General features: G+C 46.4%; 1 protein-coding gene across 2 annotated transcripts in view; it reads right to left on the bottom strand.

Moving 5' to 3' along the window:
• The window catches only part of LOC137790322 (X-linked interleukin-1 receptor accessory protein-like 2), a 24,340-nt gene extending 9,670 nt beyond the window's left edge, over positions 1-14,670 (bottom strand). For both annotated transcript variants that reach the window (XM_068584463.1, XM_068584471.1), the window contains exons 1-4: positions 14,543-14,670; positions 6,536-6,681; positions 584-724; positions 69-129 (exon numbers count right to left, since the gene is read on the bottom strand). In XM_068584463.1, coding sequence (XP_068440564.1) covers positions 69-129; positions 584-724; positions 6,536-6,681; positions 14,543-14,601 — 407 coding nt within the window. In that variant the 5' untranslated portion in view covers positions 14,602-14,670. The remainder of the gene's footprint in view (positions 1-68; positions 130-583; positions 725-6,535; positions 6,682-14,542) is intronic.
• Between the last annotated feature and the right edge of the window lie 2,830 nt (positions 14,671-17,500).

Genomic DNA, 17,500 nt, shown 5'->3' with positions numbered 1-17,500 from the left:
TCTGGTTGTATAGAAGTCTATAAGTCGTGCTCTTCGATAGCAGAGCGTCTGTAGACATCAGAACTGACCTGCCCAAACAGTCCAGCTCCACTTTGGTGTAGGACAGGTAGCCGTCGTACTCCTTGTTATCTGTGAAGAGAGACACAAAGAGAGAGAGAGAGAGAGAGAGAGAGAGAGAGAGAGAGAGAGAGAGAGAGAGAGAGAGGCCACAGCATCATTCTGCTGGTGACGCTGGTTTCCACAGATAATATCACCTTTTTGAAGCCTAGCTTGACCTCTGACCTCCTTTACACGCTGAGTAGACTCTAATGTTTTACTGGCCCTGATTAATGGACCCTGTTGTATCAGGTACACATCAAGAAAAAAACATGGTTTGAATCCAGAAATATACAAAAAATATGGTATTCGTTCAAAAATATACAAAAAAAGGTATAAATCCAAAAATATACAAAAATATTGGTATGAATCCAAAAATATACAAAAAAACATGTGAGGTATCACATTTAACAATAAAATCAGGGCTACAATCATAGATACACCCCATGTACAACCTCCCCCTCCTCCTCCTCCTCCTCTTCCTCACCATCTTCCGTTTCATCGCTTCCAAAGTGTCTGCGGTAGCAGAGCATGATCTCCAGGTTGTAACACTTGTAAAGTGCTGTCAGGACTCCCAGCAGCAGCAGGATGACCCCCAGACCTCCAGCCAGCTCCAGACGGTACATATCTGCAGAACGAGAGAAGAAGAACCGTTACTGAGAGAAGAGAAAATAACTCTGGTTTCCTCCAAGTACGGCAGATTTTACTCTCCGGCTCAGTTCTGATTGTGCAGATTTTAATCTGTGTTTTTTTTGTTTTTTTACATAAACAGTGTATATATATAAAAGATGGGGCGACTCCTCTGGTTGTATAGAAGTCTATGCTTCATGTGTTAAAGCTGCATTCTCTCTCCTGACCACCAGGGGGCGACTCCTCTGGTTGTATAGAAGTCTGTGCTTCATGTGTTAAAGCTGCATTCTCTCTCTTGACCACCAGGGGGCGACTCCTCTGGTTGTATAGAAGTCTGTGCTTCATGTGTTAAAGCTGCATTCTCTCTCCTGACCACCAGGGGGCGACTCCTCTGGTTGTATAGAAGTCTGTGCTTCATGTGTTAAAGCTGCATTCTCTCTCCTGACCACCAGGGGCGACTCCTCTGGTTGTATAGAAGTCCCAGAGGATGTTGTCTCGACTGAGAGAGACAGAGGACCTCACGTCAACATGTAAAACACACAAATGGGTTTAGATTGTGTGTGTGTGTGTGTGTGTGTGAGAGAGTGTGTGTGATGGGGCTATCATAGGCAATACGAGTGTACGGGAGATTAATGGAACATGGCTGTTGAATGACACCACGGGAAATATGATCTATTACGATCTCACACAGACACACACACAGACACACACACACACACACACACACACACACTCAGACAGTCACACACACACACACACACTCAGACAGTCACACACCGGCAGTTCTCTTTTCTTGTGGTTGTATTGCCAGAGGACAAAATGTTCAATGTGAGACTCTTTTTGTGTTGAGATGAGTGAATATTCATCTTATTTTTCTCCCACAATGCACCTGTTCTCTCTCAGTCCATCATCGGTCTGTTGTTACAACATTTCACCAGCAGACGTCTCCCCAACTCTACTCAGAGAGGCCACTCGTAAAGAGACACTGAGGAGGGAGGGAGGGAGGAAGGAAGGAAGGAAGGAAGGAAGGAAGGAAGGAAGGAAGGAAGGAAGGAATGTCGCTCGGTGGGTGACGAGAAGAAAAATACTGAAATTTCAAAAATTAAAATGCTTCCATTAGAAATGAGACACACACACACACAGACACATACACACACGCGCGTCTATCTTCCTCAGATAGTTTCCATTAGTAATGAGTCATGTCGCTTCACGGCAGCAAAACAATCTGAAGTTTAATTATGCTTTTAACTTCTTAGGCATGAAGAGAGAAGTCAACGGTAATGTCTGTGTGTGTGTGTGTGTGTGTGTGTGTGTGTGTGTGTGTGTGTGGGGTGGGGGGGAGTTAAATCAGATTCCTTACATAACTCGTCGTGCTCTTTGTCATCCACAACCCAACCCAGCGTCACCTCACTGAAACTTCCCTCTTTATCGCTTCATCTCGGCGTCACCAGGAGAACATCGAGCAACTGTTGCCCAAGCAATTTTGATGATGAAATAACCCCCCAAAAAAATACCCTTACAGTTTCCCTCCCTCCTTCCCTTCCTCCCTTCCTACCTCCCTAGCATCCTACTAGAGTGCATCTTTAATACCTTCACGAGGTGGTCTGAGCACTCAGCCTCCATCGACCTCCTCCAGCGCTCCTCGTGTGTTTTTACGGGGCAGTTTGAGGCCGTTCCTCTTTTTCCTCGTCACAAATCAATCCTCCCGTAAGATGAAGTGGGAGCGACTGGAGATCCGGAGCGTTGAACCGAGGAAAACCATTCAATGACGTCAGAGGTTCCTGTCTGGTCCGTCTGTCATCCCTCCTTCCCTCCTTCCCTCCCTCCTCTCCTCGTCTCTCTCTCCATCCCTCCTCTCACCCCGGTGGCTGCATCCCGCTCTTTCCGCTCCGCCGCTCACAATAAGTGGACGCGCGTGCTACAGGTGCTAGCGCGCGCGGCGCATCGGCCCGTTAACCATCGGGCCGCCGCGGGGTGAGCGCACACTCCCTAATGCAATCACACACGCGGCGCGGGAAACCAAGCTCTGCTAACGCGCGCTAACTCGCGGTTAGCTTGTGCTTCGCTACGGCCGCCGCGTCGCGGTCAGCCGCGCAAATGTGACCCCGTTAGCTAGTTAGCCCGGCTACTGAACTTTCAGGGAGGCGAAGCCCGCACCGCGAACGTCTTTGCACATCCAGACGGCTCGGCCTCGGCTCGGCTCATCGAGGGTCAAGGGGTCACTCGCCGGCGTTGCTGCTGTTAAATAGCGACGGCCGTCGTCTCTTCGACTCAAAGTTCAGTCCGTTGCCGGTTCAGCGGTTCTGCTGTGAAAACGGCGGCCCGTGCACGAGGACGGCGGCTTCTTTGTCCCCGATGAGACGTCTCGTTGTGACTGTCTGGGACCCGTTGTGTCCTTTCAAAGGGCTTCTGACCGCAGCGTGTATCACGACTGAGCTAACAGCAGGGCTTTTAAGGCAACACGGAGTGGAGGGAGGGCGGCGGCGCTGCTAAAAGCTCCCGGTCGAGGCAGCGACATCGCTGATGCGTTACACTTTACACTCAGTTCAACCCGATACGTCCGCGTTCATTCACACGCTGCGGCCTGGAGGCGACGACGGGGCGCACAGAAAGGAAAGTAAATAAATGAATGCGTCCACATGACGACGTTAGCGCCTGTGTTTCTTTTTAAAGCTTTTCTTTCACTTATATTTATGAAAGCTAGGGGAAAGTTGAAAATAACAGTTTTATAATGGGTTTATAACACATTAATAACACGTTATGAACTGTTTATAACGTGTTATTAATGTGTTATAAACACGTCTATAATGTATTGATTAGTGCAGATATATGTGTAATGAATGATAGTTTAATGGTGCAACCTCGAAGATTATCATTTTAAAACTTTTAAAATTGACCCGATGTGTACTAATGAAAGTTTTGCAATATTTATATCTTTACATTATTTAAAAACTAGGTTTCTGTGGAGACATTCCCTGGGAAAAAATTAATAAAAGCTTTATATTTTGTCCACTATCAACACACAGAGAAATGTAACTACGCCTCTAATCAGCCACTTTGACCTTACTTTGTGTTATTTTTGCATCATATTTCGTACAAACTGAGCTGATATTAATTTTACCTCTTTGTCAGCTTATTAAAGCTCTGAGTGTAACCGTGTTAGTTCCATACCAGTCAATGTCATTTACAGCTAAAAGCTTTGAATATATTACATTAAAATATCCTTAAACTTCCACTCAAAGTCATATTTTAATTTAGTTTTAATGACTCCTCTTCACCATGAGTCAAAATACTTCAAGAATAAAAGAACTAAAACCTGCTGAACGCGACATCTCCTGCTCCTTTCCCTGAAATCTATTACAGAGAAGGAGACGTCAGAGACTTCTATACAACCAGAGGAGTCGCCCCCTGGTGGTCAGGAGAGAGAATGCAGCTTCAACACATGAAGCATAGACTTCTATACAACCAAAGGAGTCGCCTCCTGGTGGTCAGGAGAGAGAATGCAGCTTTAACACATGAAGCATAGACTTCTATACAACCAGAGGAGTCTCTCTGGAGACCCACACACCGTGTGTGCATGTTACATACAATACAACGTACAATTAAACTCCACTACGGAGGTTTGTGTGTGTGTGTGTGTGTGTGTGTGTGTGTGTGTGTGTGTGTGTGTGTGTGTGTGTGTGTGTGTGTGTGTGTGTGTGTGTGTGTGTGTGTGAGTCCCCACAGTGCTAGTTAAGTATCGTAAGATAGATGTGACACCCCCGGCATCCAGCAGCAGTCTTCACAGAGACTGTTTTTAGTCCTCCCCGTTTTTTTTTCCTCCAGATTTTCTTACTCATTGCCTCCAAATATTCCCCCCCTCCGCCTCCACCTCTCCGTCTGCATCTATTATTTCTCCCTTGTTCTCCGTTTCCTCGCCTCCTTCTGTCTTCCACCGTTTCTGTGGCTGTTTATCTCCCCCTCCCCTCCTGTCCCTGCTCCTCTGCATCACCTGCGTTTATTTATTTATTTCATGCACAAAGGGCATCCACGCGGACCCTCTTCCTGCTGCCCCGAGTTCCAGGTAACAGAGACAATTCATTTCCTCCTCCGGCGCTGTTCCTCTTCCTCTTCCTCTTCCTCTTTCCTCTTTCCTCGCGGGTCGCGGCCCTCTGACTCCGTCGGGCCTCGTCCTCTGCCGCTCGTCAGACGGGGAGCGCGATACCGCCGGACCGCCGCAAAATGTTTGACAAAGGGAGCCGCGGCCTCATGCATCTCTCAGCGGCCAACGCCAGATTGTCTTCACTCTTCGTTTTGTCTCCATCTGTGTTGCTCAGCTCCGTTTGCGTCGGTGTCCCCCCCCCCCCCCCCCCCCTCGCTTTCTCACTCAGACGCCGACAGAGCGTCCACACACTCGGTTCTTGTTTGAAATTGATTTGCTTTTCTATATCTTGCACACTTTAAAGTGTTAATCAACCAGGAAACTGTTCACATCCTCATACATTTTCTGGGCCATTAAAGAAGCATCAGTTCATGATCTTGGAGGTTTTTTCCTCCTTCACAGAAGCATGAAAGGAAATGGATTGTGTCCCACGTAACGAGAGCTTCATATTTAACATGTTTATGGCACCGCAGTTTGCTGACAACGCCCTTGTGGAAGCTTTAAAAGCAGAACTAGACTCACCTATTCTACAGTATGAATGCACATTAAGATTCCTTAATGTTTAACCTGATTAAGAGGAATGGTTTGACAGTTTTTTGGGGGAAATTTGCTCCTTCGCTCTCTTGGCAAGGGATGAATGAAAACATGGAAAACCACTTGTATCTTTGGCGGTTGGTGCCAGGAGGGGATGCGCTTCGTTTACCATCAGCCTAAAGACGGGAAACAGGGGAACAGATAGCTCAGATCCATCCGGTGTTCAGGAAGATATCTCCGAAGCTAAACTAATTAACACGCTGTATCGTGTTTATGTAATGCATACACAAACAGAAATATGGTAATCAGCAGCGAGGTGGAGAACACAACAGCCTCAAAGACATGAGGGTGTTTCTCATCATTTAGAACATTCCTAATTATTTATTCCATGCATTCATTCTTAATGTAGAGAATACAACATTTAGGCCTTTTTTTACTTCCATCATGGTATCAGACTTTACGATTCAATTTGAATTATGTTTATTTTTTATAACCCAGAATCACAAATTACAAAATTTTGTGAAAAAAAGGGAAGAAACCAGAATGAAGAATGTAACATAGTCACACCACATTCAATGAATATGACATAAACTATTCATATAATGAGTAGTATGCTTCCCCTTATCGGTGACTCTTGCTGGGTGCAAACGTTTGGCAGATAACTTCAGCACAAAGGTTCAGTTCTCACATTTATAATTTTAAACACGGCGTCACGTTGTGTCACATGAGCTGCACGCTGTCGACAACGACAGCTGTGCAAAGTCTTCCCCCAAAGAAAGTGCACGACAGCGTCGGCTCGTGGTCCTTCACAACAGAGATCAGCTGTGGGGTTCCACAGGGCTCTGCTCTCGGCCCGATTGAATCGCCTGCACTTTCCTAGATTGTGCTTGTAATGGGTTTGATTTCATAAAGCGCTTTTCTGAATACTCACAGACGCTTCACACGGTGATGAGAGGAGCTACCATGCAAGGTGCCACATCAGGACGATCTAACTTTCAATTGTGGCCTCGCTGTAGATGGATTTCTGAGCTACTTGCAAGCCGCTCCGTCATTCATTTGATCCGTCCCTCATTTTTCTCTTCATCAGATCTTGACTGGAGGACGGGCAGGAAGGAAAAGAGCTCGTACGCTTACCTTTCTTCTGCAGGATGGCACTCCCGCTGCGCCTCCCGATGTGGTTCTCCACGTAGCAGGTGTAGTTGGCCAGGTCCGCCTCGTCCACGGCATCAAACGTTAAGGACAGCTCCATCTCCTTCTCCCCTAGATGCTCCCTCAAAATCCTGCACAAACAAGGAGATAACAGTGAAGAGACTTCCCTTTAAAAACCCTCCAAGGAAGACGAGGAGAACGTGAACATCTACAGAAACATTTCATGGATTAGCTGGAGTTTTACCCCTGATTACTCCTTAAAAAAACCTTCAAGGAGGAAAGGAGAGAGGCAAGAAGGAGGAGGAGAACAAGGGGAGAAGTGAACATGTATAAATCTTAGAGACAGGTGGAGGTTCATGCCTCCGACATTGCTCCACAAAATGCGGTGAGAGGAGGAAGAGGTGAGCAGGAGGGATGGGGGAGGAAGAGAAGAGGAGTTGAGCGATGAAGAGTGGAGCAGCAAGGAGTGGAGAGCAGATGAAAAAGGAGGGCAGAGAGGAGGAAGGAGGCATGTGTAGAAAACGTTGGCGACAGCTGGAAAAAAGACTCTCGCCTTATGGTGAGGTCATACTCCTCTAAAAGCCTCCGAGGAAGAGATGCGAGGAAGAGGAGGAGGAAGGAGGAAGGAGGGAAACTCAGATGGGTCACGACGTGCACCTTGGAGTTGGATTTGAGGTCAGATTCAGTCATAACTACTGAGAACTGCTGACGTTTCATATTCAGTCAGTTTAGTTTTATACGTCTTCAGAATGATGTCATCACAAGGTTACGCTCTCTCTCTGCAGTCATTATGACCGCGCCCGTTTGTTTGTGGACTGTCGTTTTGAAACCTTGGATTTTGCCGTCGCCATCTTGGATTACGGCCGTCGGCCATGTTGTTTCCGCGTGAAGAAACTTAGCAACTTAGCTTCTGCTTGTTTTTAAAGGTCTAAAAGCTTGGCAAACCTGCCGTCTGCAGAACAAGAGAATCAGAGAGTTGCAGTTGCTGAGTTGTCGTCAAACAATCGTCTGAGGGAGGATCTTATTTTTTGGGATTATTTTTCCATTTTTTGTTGTCACGTTTAGAACAATTTTTAGCAACGACAAGCGAGGAAAGCTTAAAAATCCACTTGAGGTATTTCATGATTTTACATTGTAGGTAAATACTTTAAAATCTCTTAAGCTTGTCTTCACCACAGACCTTACTTTAGGCATTTAACCAAAAACATGCAAAATAAATGGAATTAGCAAAATGTGGACTCATTTCTGGGTTTTTCTAACTCCTGCAGCGCTAACAAAGATCTGTCCTGTGGTCCATTCAAACGAGGTTCTTTCAAGAGCCAGTGTCTTGTGAAATGAACTCGGCGAAAGCTTCTGAGACTTTATTTCACAGCTTGAACCTCAGAGGGAAATTGCTTGAGACTGGAAACCAGAGAAAAACGAGTTTGAGTGTGAAAATGAGTTTGGAGCGTCCAACGGATGGAGACACGTCCATGTGTGTGTCTGAATGTTGAACATCTTGTATCTGCAGCCAGCTGTCAACGCGGGGAGAAGTTTGGTTTTCACTAAATGAAGCAGTGGTTTGAAACACACGAGCAATAACTTCAGTTCAAAGCTATTTGCCAATTATGCGATTATTTATTCACCGTCGGTGTTGCGTCGTGTTTTTTTCACCAGGCTCTTCCTGTTGTTCAACGCCGTGTAACTTTAAGCACGACGAGCTATGAAAGGATTATGTTTTCAATTTGGACGATGAAGTGTCTGAATCTGAAGTCAACACAACACACACACACACACACACACACACACACACACACACACACACAAAGCCATTCTCTTCATGTTGAAGCCGCCTGGAGAGAAACACACAAAGTGTTACACACAAACGCTGAAGAGCATAACATCGCACAGACTGAAGTGATTCTCATTAATTGTTGACTGCATGAAGGGCTTTTTTTATAATCCATAATTTATAAAAAGGTATAGCCTACATTGCTGTACAACTATATAAACATGTTTTTATTCTACCAACCAGAAATAAGCCTGAATAAAATCAATAAATACATTTATTCAGCTGTGAGATTTCACACAAAGCAGCTTATTATGTAAACTGAACAGTGTTACAATCAACTTATATCACCTAAACTGATATTACATTAAAATAAACTCTGGCTTATTGTCATTTAAAAAACATTTTTAATCAATATGCTCCGTCAGAAACAGATCAGGAGGAAGCGATCGAGAGCCGCGATCGTCTCTCACGGTGGAATATTGATCCGTGAATAATTTGCAGCTCATGCAAAAGTCATGGATGTATTATCTTTGCTTCCTTCACGTCGTCATATCTTAAAACCCAGTTGCCGTTTGAATGACTTCATGTCTCCGAGCAACTTTCGTTCTTTAAAGAAAAGAAAAAGAAAGTAAGTCGGACCCGACGCGACGCACAAGAGTCTGAACCACACGGAGGCAACGAGAAGGACTTCTGCTCTGACGCTCGCCATGAGAAAGACACAAATCTCTCACTCGAGGCTTTTTTTTTTTTTCCCGAGCTCTCTCGTGTTTTGCCGCACAACCTTTTAGCGTGAGTGTTCGCCGTGGGAATTGAACTCCTGACCCCTCTCAATATTTAAACCTTCCTCCCCCCGCTTAGCAACAGCGAAGCGGACAAACAATGATCCGGAAACGCGGTATTGGTACTTTCACGGTCGAGGTCGCCAGGAAAGAGCCACGAGATTTAAAATGTCGAAGGTTCCTGAAGAAACGCGTCAAAGGAGGAAGATCGCCGCCGTCGGTGTTTCTCTCTCGGCGCCACCGAGTGTGAACCGCTCTCATGTCCACCAGCGTTAGACGTGCTAAAATCCTCGATTAAAAAAGCATCCTTTTCTCACCTAGACCTCCATTTCCTCCCCTCCTCCTCTCCTTCCTCCCTCCATCTCTAACCTCTAACCCTCTCGGTGTCTGCTGTTACTCACACTCCTTCTAAACTGTGTCTGAGTAGCTTAATCATTCTGCCATCTTTGATTGTTTCTATACAAAACACTCTGGCGTCAGCCGTTGCATCCACCTTTCCTGCGCCTCCTTCGTCCTGAGGTGTACCCCAGGGCTCATTACTCGGTCCCCTCCTGTTCATGTTACCCATCTTCACTGCTACTTCTGACTCCATCAACTCCACCGTTCTTTCCACTCCCCGGCTCTACTTCCTACCTCTGGCTTCAGCCGTTGCATCCATCTTTCCTGCGCCTCCTTCGTCCTGAGGTGTACCCCAGGGCTCATGACTCGGTCCCCTCCTCTTCATCCTCACGGCCTCCGCTGCCACGCAGACGACATCCAGCTCCACATATCCGCAAAGTTCGTTGGCACTACGACTCACTGCAGCCCCCCGACCGACGGCCTCTCTAGACCGCGGACGCCCGACAACTTTATAAGACGAGACAAGCCGAAAAAAAAGTGTACGCACAACATGCGCACAACATGCGCACAACGCTTAACGACTCCACTCTGTCTCCCTGTCTCAAGGTCTGAATCACAGAAGATATCACAACACAGAAGTTTAGCAGTCGAGTGAAGTTTGACCTTTTTTTGCAATGATCCTCGTGGCAAAGTATAACTTACATGCTAATTAGCATGAAAAAGAACCGATTTTGCACCAACTTTAGTGCAGTCGGGGGTGCGTTACACTCTTTGAGAATTACGCAGCCGCTTTTTGTCTTTTTTAAGCAATTCTAGCATTCGGAAAAAGCCGTTGCTTTTGTGAATTCACACCATTTAAGCATATTAACAAGTCTCTGCCTAGTTATTAAAAGGCAATGCCACAAGTAAAAATAGTATTTATTATTCAACCATTATCGTCTCTGAAACAGCCTTTAAGTGATGTAAAACCCCTCCACACCTCCAACTAATACCAGTCATTTTAGAAAGAGTGAGAACACGAGCAAATACTAATAATAAACAATGATGCAGATACATATGAGCTCTGGCTTAAAGAGCCTCAAAGCAGCGATTGCACAGCTGATGTGAATTTCAAGCAGGTGAAGAAGTCTTCTCCACACCACCAGACATATTGGCTGCTTTCAAGTCAAAATATGATATGAAACGGAAATATTGCAAATTCCTCTCACGCGACCGAACCACAAACTTTCACAGCTGAGTTGCAGAATCGTCGAGCGGCTCGGACGCCATTGAAGTTGTGATGACCACAGCAGATAAACTGAAGACACTGCTCATACACATATATATATATATATATATATATATATATATGTATATATATATATATATATATATATATATATATTCTGCATATGTGATGAGGTTTTCAGACAGGAAGTCTGAAACTTCCTGTCGGCGTGTATTTGTGTCAACAATCCTCTCGTGTAGCACGTTAGCAATGACAGTTACAACGCTCACATTGTCACGGAGGCCACGAGATACTACACAACACACACACACACACACACACACACACACACACATACATGCAGTCAATGGTCCGACACGTGGGCAGATGAATTGTGCGACGCGGCGGTTGTGTGTCTGCAGCGATGTGATTGGATTAGAGGCGGCCTGAGGACCGGACGCAGAGACGGAGAACTCATCAGGCGAAGGTTAATTTGACACCACGGGCGCCGTTAGCTTCCAGTTTAAACACTCGTCCTCGCCGAAGCATTTTTTTTTTCCCGGCGGCCACGGACTCCACGCCGCCGCGGTCACACGGACCGGGATGGAAACCGCATGAGGTCGAGACCCGGCAGCTCACAGCTGCTGCTGAAGGGGAGAGGACCGACTCTGCAGCGTGGACGACCTCTGACCTCTGACCTCTGACCTCCAGGAGGAGGCAGCCGGTGGAAGAGGGAACAGGATTCCCCTCGAGGGACCGAAACACATTCACATCATTATCGCTGGGCGGAGTCGATGACATGAAATATGGAGGAGAGAATATTTTGTCTTGATTTTACTTTTAGAAAGTTTTTTCCTTATAATAAGAGATTTTCTGTGGAAGCTCGTTCTCACCACAAAATAAATAAAACAAATCATAATTATGAGATAATAAAGTAAAAATGATGAGATAGAAAGTCATAATTATGAGATAAATGTTCATAATTCATGTTATCTCATATTTTCGACTTTATTATCTCATAATTATGATTCTTTTATCGAACAGAAGGAAAGATGTGCAACTTTCTTATGAATGAAAAGAAGAAAAAACATTTCTTACTGATAAACTTCTGCAGCCATTTTACTTTTCATAAGATTTTACTTTAAATAAGTTTCTAATATTTTTTATCTCTATGGAAGTTATGTCACAAAAGAAATTAAAAAAGTCATAATTATGAGATAAAAAGTCATAACTCATGTTATCTCAAAAATATGACTATTATCTCAAAGTAATTACTTTTTATTTCAAGATTTCGACTTTTTCATCTCATAATTATGACTTTTTTAAATTTCTTTTGTGGCAAAACAGGCTTCCATAAAAAAAAAAACGTACTATTAGAAAAAAAACTTATTTAAAGTAAAATCTCGAGAAAATATTCCCTCCTGCCCAAAACACTAGGTGGCATTTAAAAAAGTGTGTCTTTGTGTGTGTGTGTGTGTGTGTGTGTGTGTGTGTGTGTGTGTGTGTGTGTGTGTGTGTGTGTGTGTTAATGTCTGACGCCCCGCAGACAATCAGGTTTCTCCCCATCGGCGCTCTCTGTAATTGTACCCAATAGGGGAGAAAATGAATTCAATTTAACTTTATTATTAGTATTCATCATCTTCTTCTTCTTCTTCTTCTCTTTTTTTTCTGAAAGTTGAGGATAAATCCGTCAGCGAGTCCTCAACGAGTCATAAATCAAACCGGAGCAAATTAGATGCTGACAGTGTGAGCAGAGCAGCTGCAGCCGAGACGCTGAAGGAACGAGAGAAACTGAACGTGAGCGGCGTCACGCTAGAGCAGCTCACGTTCATGCAGACGCTCATCCCTCCATCCTCTGCTGGAGGAGAGGAAGGAGGGATGAAGACGTGAGGGATGAAGACGTGAGGGATGAAGACGTGAGGGATGGAGGATGAAGCCCTCACGTCTTCATCCCTCCATCCTCTGCTGGAGGAGAGGAAGGATGAAGACGTGAGGGATGAAGACGTGAGGGCTTCATCCTCCTTCCTCTGCTGGAGGAGAGGAAGGAGGGATGAAGACGTGAGGGATGGAGGATGAAGCCCTCACGTCTTCATCCCTCCTTCCTCTGCTGGAGGAGAAGGAGGGATGAAGATGTGAGGGATGAAGACGTGAGGGATGAAGACGTGAGGGATGAAGACGTGAGGGATGAAGACGTGAGGGATGAAGACATGAGGGATGAAGATGTGAGGGATGAAGACGGGAGGGATGAAGATGTGAGGATGAAGACATGAGGGATGAAGATGTGAGGGATGAAGATGTGAGGGATGAAGACGTGATGGATGAAGATGTGAGGGATGAAGATGTGATGGATGAAGATGTGAGGATGAAGATGTGAGGGATGAAGACGTGAGGATGAAGACGTGAGGATGAAGACGTGAGGGATGAAGACGTGAGGGATGAAGACGTGAGGATGAAGACGTGAGGGATGAAGACGTGAGGATGAAGACGTAAGGATGAAGACGTGAGGATGAAGACATGAGGGATGAAGACGTGAGGGATGAAGATGTGAGGGATGAAGACGTGAGGATGAAGACGTGAGGATGAAGATGTGAGGATGAAGACGTGAGGATGAAGACGTGAGGATGAAGACTTGAGGATGAAGACGTGAGGATGAAGACGTGAGGATGAAGACTTGAGGATGAAGACGTGAGGATGAAGACGTGAGGATGAAGACTTGAGGATGAAGACGTGAGGATGAAGACTTGAGGATGAAGACTTGAGGATGAAGATGTGAGGATGAAGACTTGAGGATGAAGATGTGAGGATGAAGACGTGAGGATGAAGACTTGAGGATGAAGATGTGAGGATGAAGACGTGAGGATGAAGACTTGAGGATGAAGATGTGAGGATGAAGACGTGAGGATGAAGACTTGAGGATGAAGACGTGAGGATGAAGACTTGAGGATGAAGACTTGAGGATGAAGACGTGAGGATGAAGACTTGAGGATGAAGATGTGAGGATGAAGACTTGAGGATGAAGATGTGAGGATGAAGACGTGAGGATGAAGACTTGAGGATGAAGACGTGAGGATGAAGACTTGAGGATGAAGACGTGAGGATGAAGACTTGAGGATGAAGACGTGAGGATGAAGACTTGAGGATGAAGACGTGAGGATGAAGACTTGAGGATGAAGATGTGAGGATGAAGACGTGAGGATGAAGACTTGAGGATGAAGACGTGAGGATGAAGACTTGAGGATGAAGACGTGAGGATGAAGACGTGAGGATGAAGACTTGAGGATGAAGACGTGAGGATGAAGACGTGAGGATGAAGACATGAGGATGAAGATGTGAGGGATGAAGACGTGAGGATGAAGATGTGAGGGATGAAGACGTGAGGGATGAAGACGTGAGGGATGAAGATGTGAGGATGAAGACGTGAGGGATGAAGATGTGAGGATGAAGACGTGAGGGATGAAGATGTGAGGATGAAGACGTGAGGGATGAAGATGTGAGGATGAAGACGTGAGGGATGAAGATGTGAGGATGAAGACGTGAGGATGAAGACGTGAGGATGAAGACGTGAGGATGAAGACGTGAGGATGAAGACGTGAGGATGAAGATGTGAGGATGAAGACTTGAGGATGAAGACTTGAGGATGAAGATGTGAGGATGAAGACTTGAGGGATGAAGATGTGAGGATGAAGACGTGAGGGATGAAGATGTGAGGATGAAGACGTGAGGATGAAGACGTGAGGATGAAGACGTGAGGATGAAGACGTGAGGATGAAGACGTGAGGATGAAGACGTGAGGATGAAGACTTGAGGATGAAGACTTGAGGGATGAAGACGTGAGGATGAAGACGTGAGGATGAAGACATGAGGATGAAGACTTGAGGGCTTCTGCTCGTCTTTACCTGACTTCGCTTTCTTTGATGTGTCCCGCCAGTTCCTCCACGAACTTCTCTCCCTTCATCCAGTAGATGATGGGACGCCGGTTCTCTCCGCTGTAGCCGAAGAACGCTTTGCAGTCCAGACTGAGCTGCATGCCTGCAACACAAAGACACAACGCTGTTACACAAAGACACAACACAAAGACAACGCTGTTACACAAAGACACAACACAAAGACACAACGCTGTTACACAAAGACACAACACAAAGACACAACGCTGTTACACAAAGACACAACGTTGTTACACAAAGACACAACACAAAGACACAACGCTGTTACACAAAGACACAACACAAAGACACAACGCTGTTACACAAAGACACAACGCTGTTACACAAAGACACAACGCTGTTACACAAAGACACAACACAAAGACACAACGCTGTTACACAAAGACACAACGCTGTTACACAAAGACACAACACAAAGACACAACGCTGTTACACAAAGACACAACACAAAGACACAACGCTGTTACACAAAGACACAACGCTGTTACACAAAGACACAACGCTGTTACACAAAGACACAACGCTGTTACACAAAGACACAACACAAAGACACAACGCTGTTACACAAAGACACAACGCTGTTACACAAAGACACAACACAAAGACACAACGCTGTTACACAAAGACACAACACAAAGACACAACGCTGTTACACAAAGACACAACGCTGTTACACAAGCGTACAGCTCTGGTGGAGCCGGATGAATTCAACACGATCACCAGACAGGAGGCGTTACACAATGAACACACACTCTAGTGTAGTGACAATGAACACACACTCTAGTGTAGTGACGTCCTCACACACAAAAAAGGTAAATTATGAAATGTAAATACAACGAGCTCATAATGTATGTTACTGCTGGAAGAGAGACGATGCTAGAAACACACACACACACACACACACACTCCCTCCCTCCCTCCCTCCTGTAGGACCTTGAACGCACCGCTGTGTGGTGATGGAGTATTAATGAGCGTTCTAACGAGCGCGTCCTCGTTAAGCAGTCAATTAGCAGATAATTATGATCGACCTCGGTGTCATCATCACGACGGCTGCGTCAGCACTCCGTCCGGAACGCCGCCGCCCCAAGGCCGCCGCCCCAAGGCCGCCGCCCCAAGGCCGCCGCCCCAAGGCCGCCGCCCCAACGCCGCCGCCCCAAGGCCGCCGCCCCAAGGCCGCCGCCCCAAGGCCGCCGCCCCAACGCCGCCGCCCCAAGGCCGCCGCCCCAAGGCCGCCGCCCCAAGGCCGCCGCCCCAACGCCGCCGCCCCAAGGCCGCCGCCCCAACGCCGCCGCCCCATGGCCGCCGCCCCAACACCGCCGCCCCAACGCCGCCGCCCCATGGCCGCCGCCCCATGGCCGCCGCCCCAACGCCGCCGCCCCAACGCCGCCGCCCCAAGGCTGCCGCCCCAAGGCTGCCGCGCCAACGCCGCCGCCCCAACGCCGCCGCCCCAACGCCGCCTGCTCGCCGCACTGAGACGTGAACTGTGAGCTGCTGACGCGAGAGGAACGAGACTGAAGCTGAAGATGATGACGTCACGACAGACGACCGCTTTAGTTTCATTACTTCACTCTTAAAGAGTCATTTCTCACAGTCTAAAAAAAGGAAAGTGGTCTCTGTGTGTGTGTCTGTGTGTGTGTGTGTGTCTGTGTGTGTGTGTGTGTGTGTGTGTGTGTGTGTGTGTCTGTGTGTGTGTGTGTGTGTGTGTTTGCCTGCATTTGTGCTGAGGCCGCATCCTGTTCTACACACACACACACACACACACGCTGCAGAAAACAAAACAGAATCTAAATGAGAGTGAAATTAGTTTAGCTAGACTGTGTGTTTCTGCCCCGGCGTGTGTGTGTGTGAGCGTGTGTGTGTGTGTGTGTGTGTGTGTGTGTGTGTGTGTGTGTGTGTGCTCTCCTGCAGTAATTGATTAGCACCCCGAGGGCGTGTTTGTGTTCGCAGCATGTTGTGGTGATTAAAATCATCAACTTTGTTTGCACTTGTGCGGCACGACGGTGTGTGTGTGTGTGTGTGTGTGTGTGTGTGTGTGTGTGTGTGCCAGTTTCCCTCAATCACAACTACACCCTGAAAGCCAAGCGGCGTCATCGTTTCTGTTGGCGAGAGGCAGCAGAGTGTTTACAAGTGAAAAGAGCAAAAAGAAAAGTCCTCAAAGAGACGTTGGACCGGATGATTGACAGGAGCTGCTTCAAGTGGGCTGAAGTCCTGTTTGGGGTGAAAGAGGGGAACAAACACGTGGCGCGACAACACTGACTCACAACATGCTGCATTTGCAGATTAAGCAACACAACATGCTTGTTTGGAGCCAAAGGATTGGAAGTGAAACCCTTAAAGTACCCATCTGTTCCCATAGAATCGTCATTATTGGAATTAACTGTGCGTTCCTAGAAATATATAATAATTTGAGTCCACTTGTGTGTTGTTTTCTGATGGATTGTGCTGAATTTTAAAGCAGATGTAAAAGAAAAGGGACAATTAACTTGAGCAATACAATGTTCAAGTGTTTTCCAGTTGGAGTTTCATCCAAAAGTAAGTTTATTCCATGAATCTTACCGACATCTCAAATCATTTTCTGCCGTATTACTATCACAAAATCACATTTTCTCGCGTGTGAAAGGTAGAAATATTCTCATGGAGCATCAACATGTTTTGGTTTACATCCACTTTCCTCCTGGAGGAAGTGAAGTGTTTCATGAACATGAGGACGGGACAGAAACGCTTCCACTCCTCTCAAACTCTCCGAGCTGCTTTTCACATCATTAGTGGGGTTCGATGCCACTCGTTGGGTTTCCCTTTCCCCTCTCCTGAAATAGCTTCTGTCGCACCGTGTCTCCTCGCCTCCTTAATCTTCTCTCCTTTCCTCCCCCTCTATGCCTCCTCAGTCTTTCCTCCCTCCTCTCTTGCCTT

The sequence above is a fragment of the Clinocottus analis genome, unplaced genomic scaffold, assembly GCF_023055335.1.
Source record: "Clinocottus analis isolate CAN_PGR_092001 unplaced genomic scaffold, fCliAna1.0.p SCAF_10, whole genome shotgun sequence".
NCBI classification, from domain to species: domain Eukaryota; kingdom Metazoa; phylum Chordata; class Actinopteri; order Perciformes; family Cottidae; genus Clinocottus; species Clinocottus analis.
The sequence above is the reverse complement of the archived record's forward strand: the minus strand, read 5'-3'. Positions and strand labels throughout refer to the sequence as shown.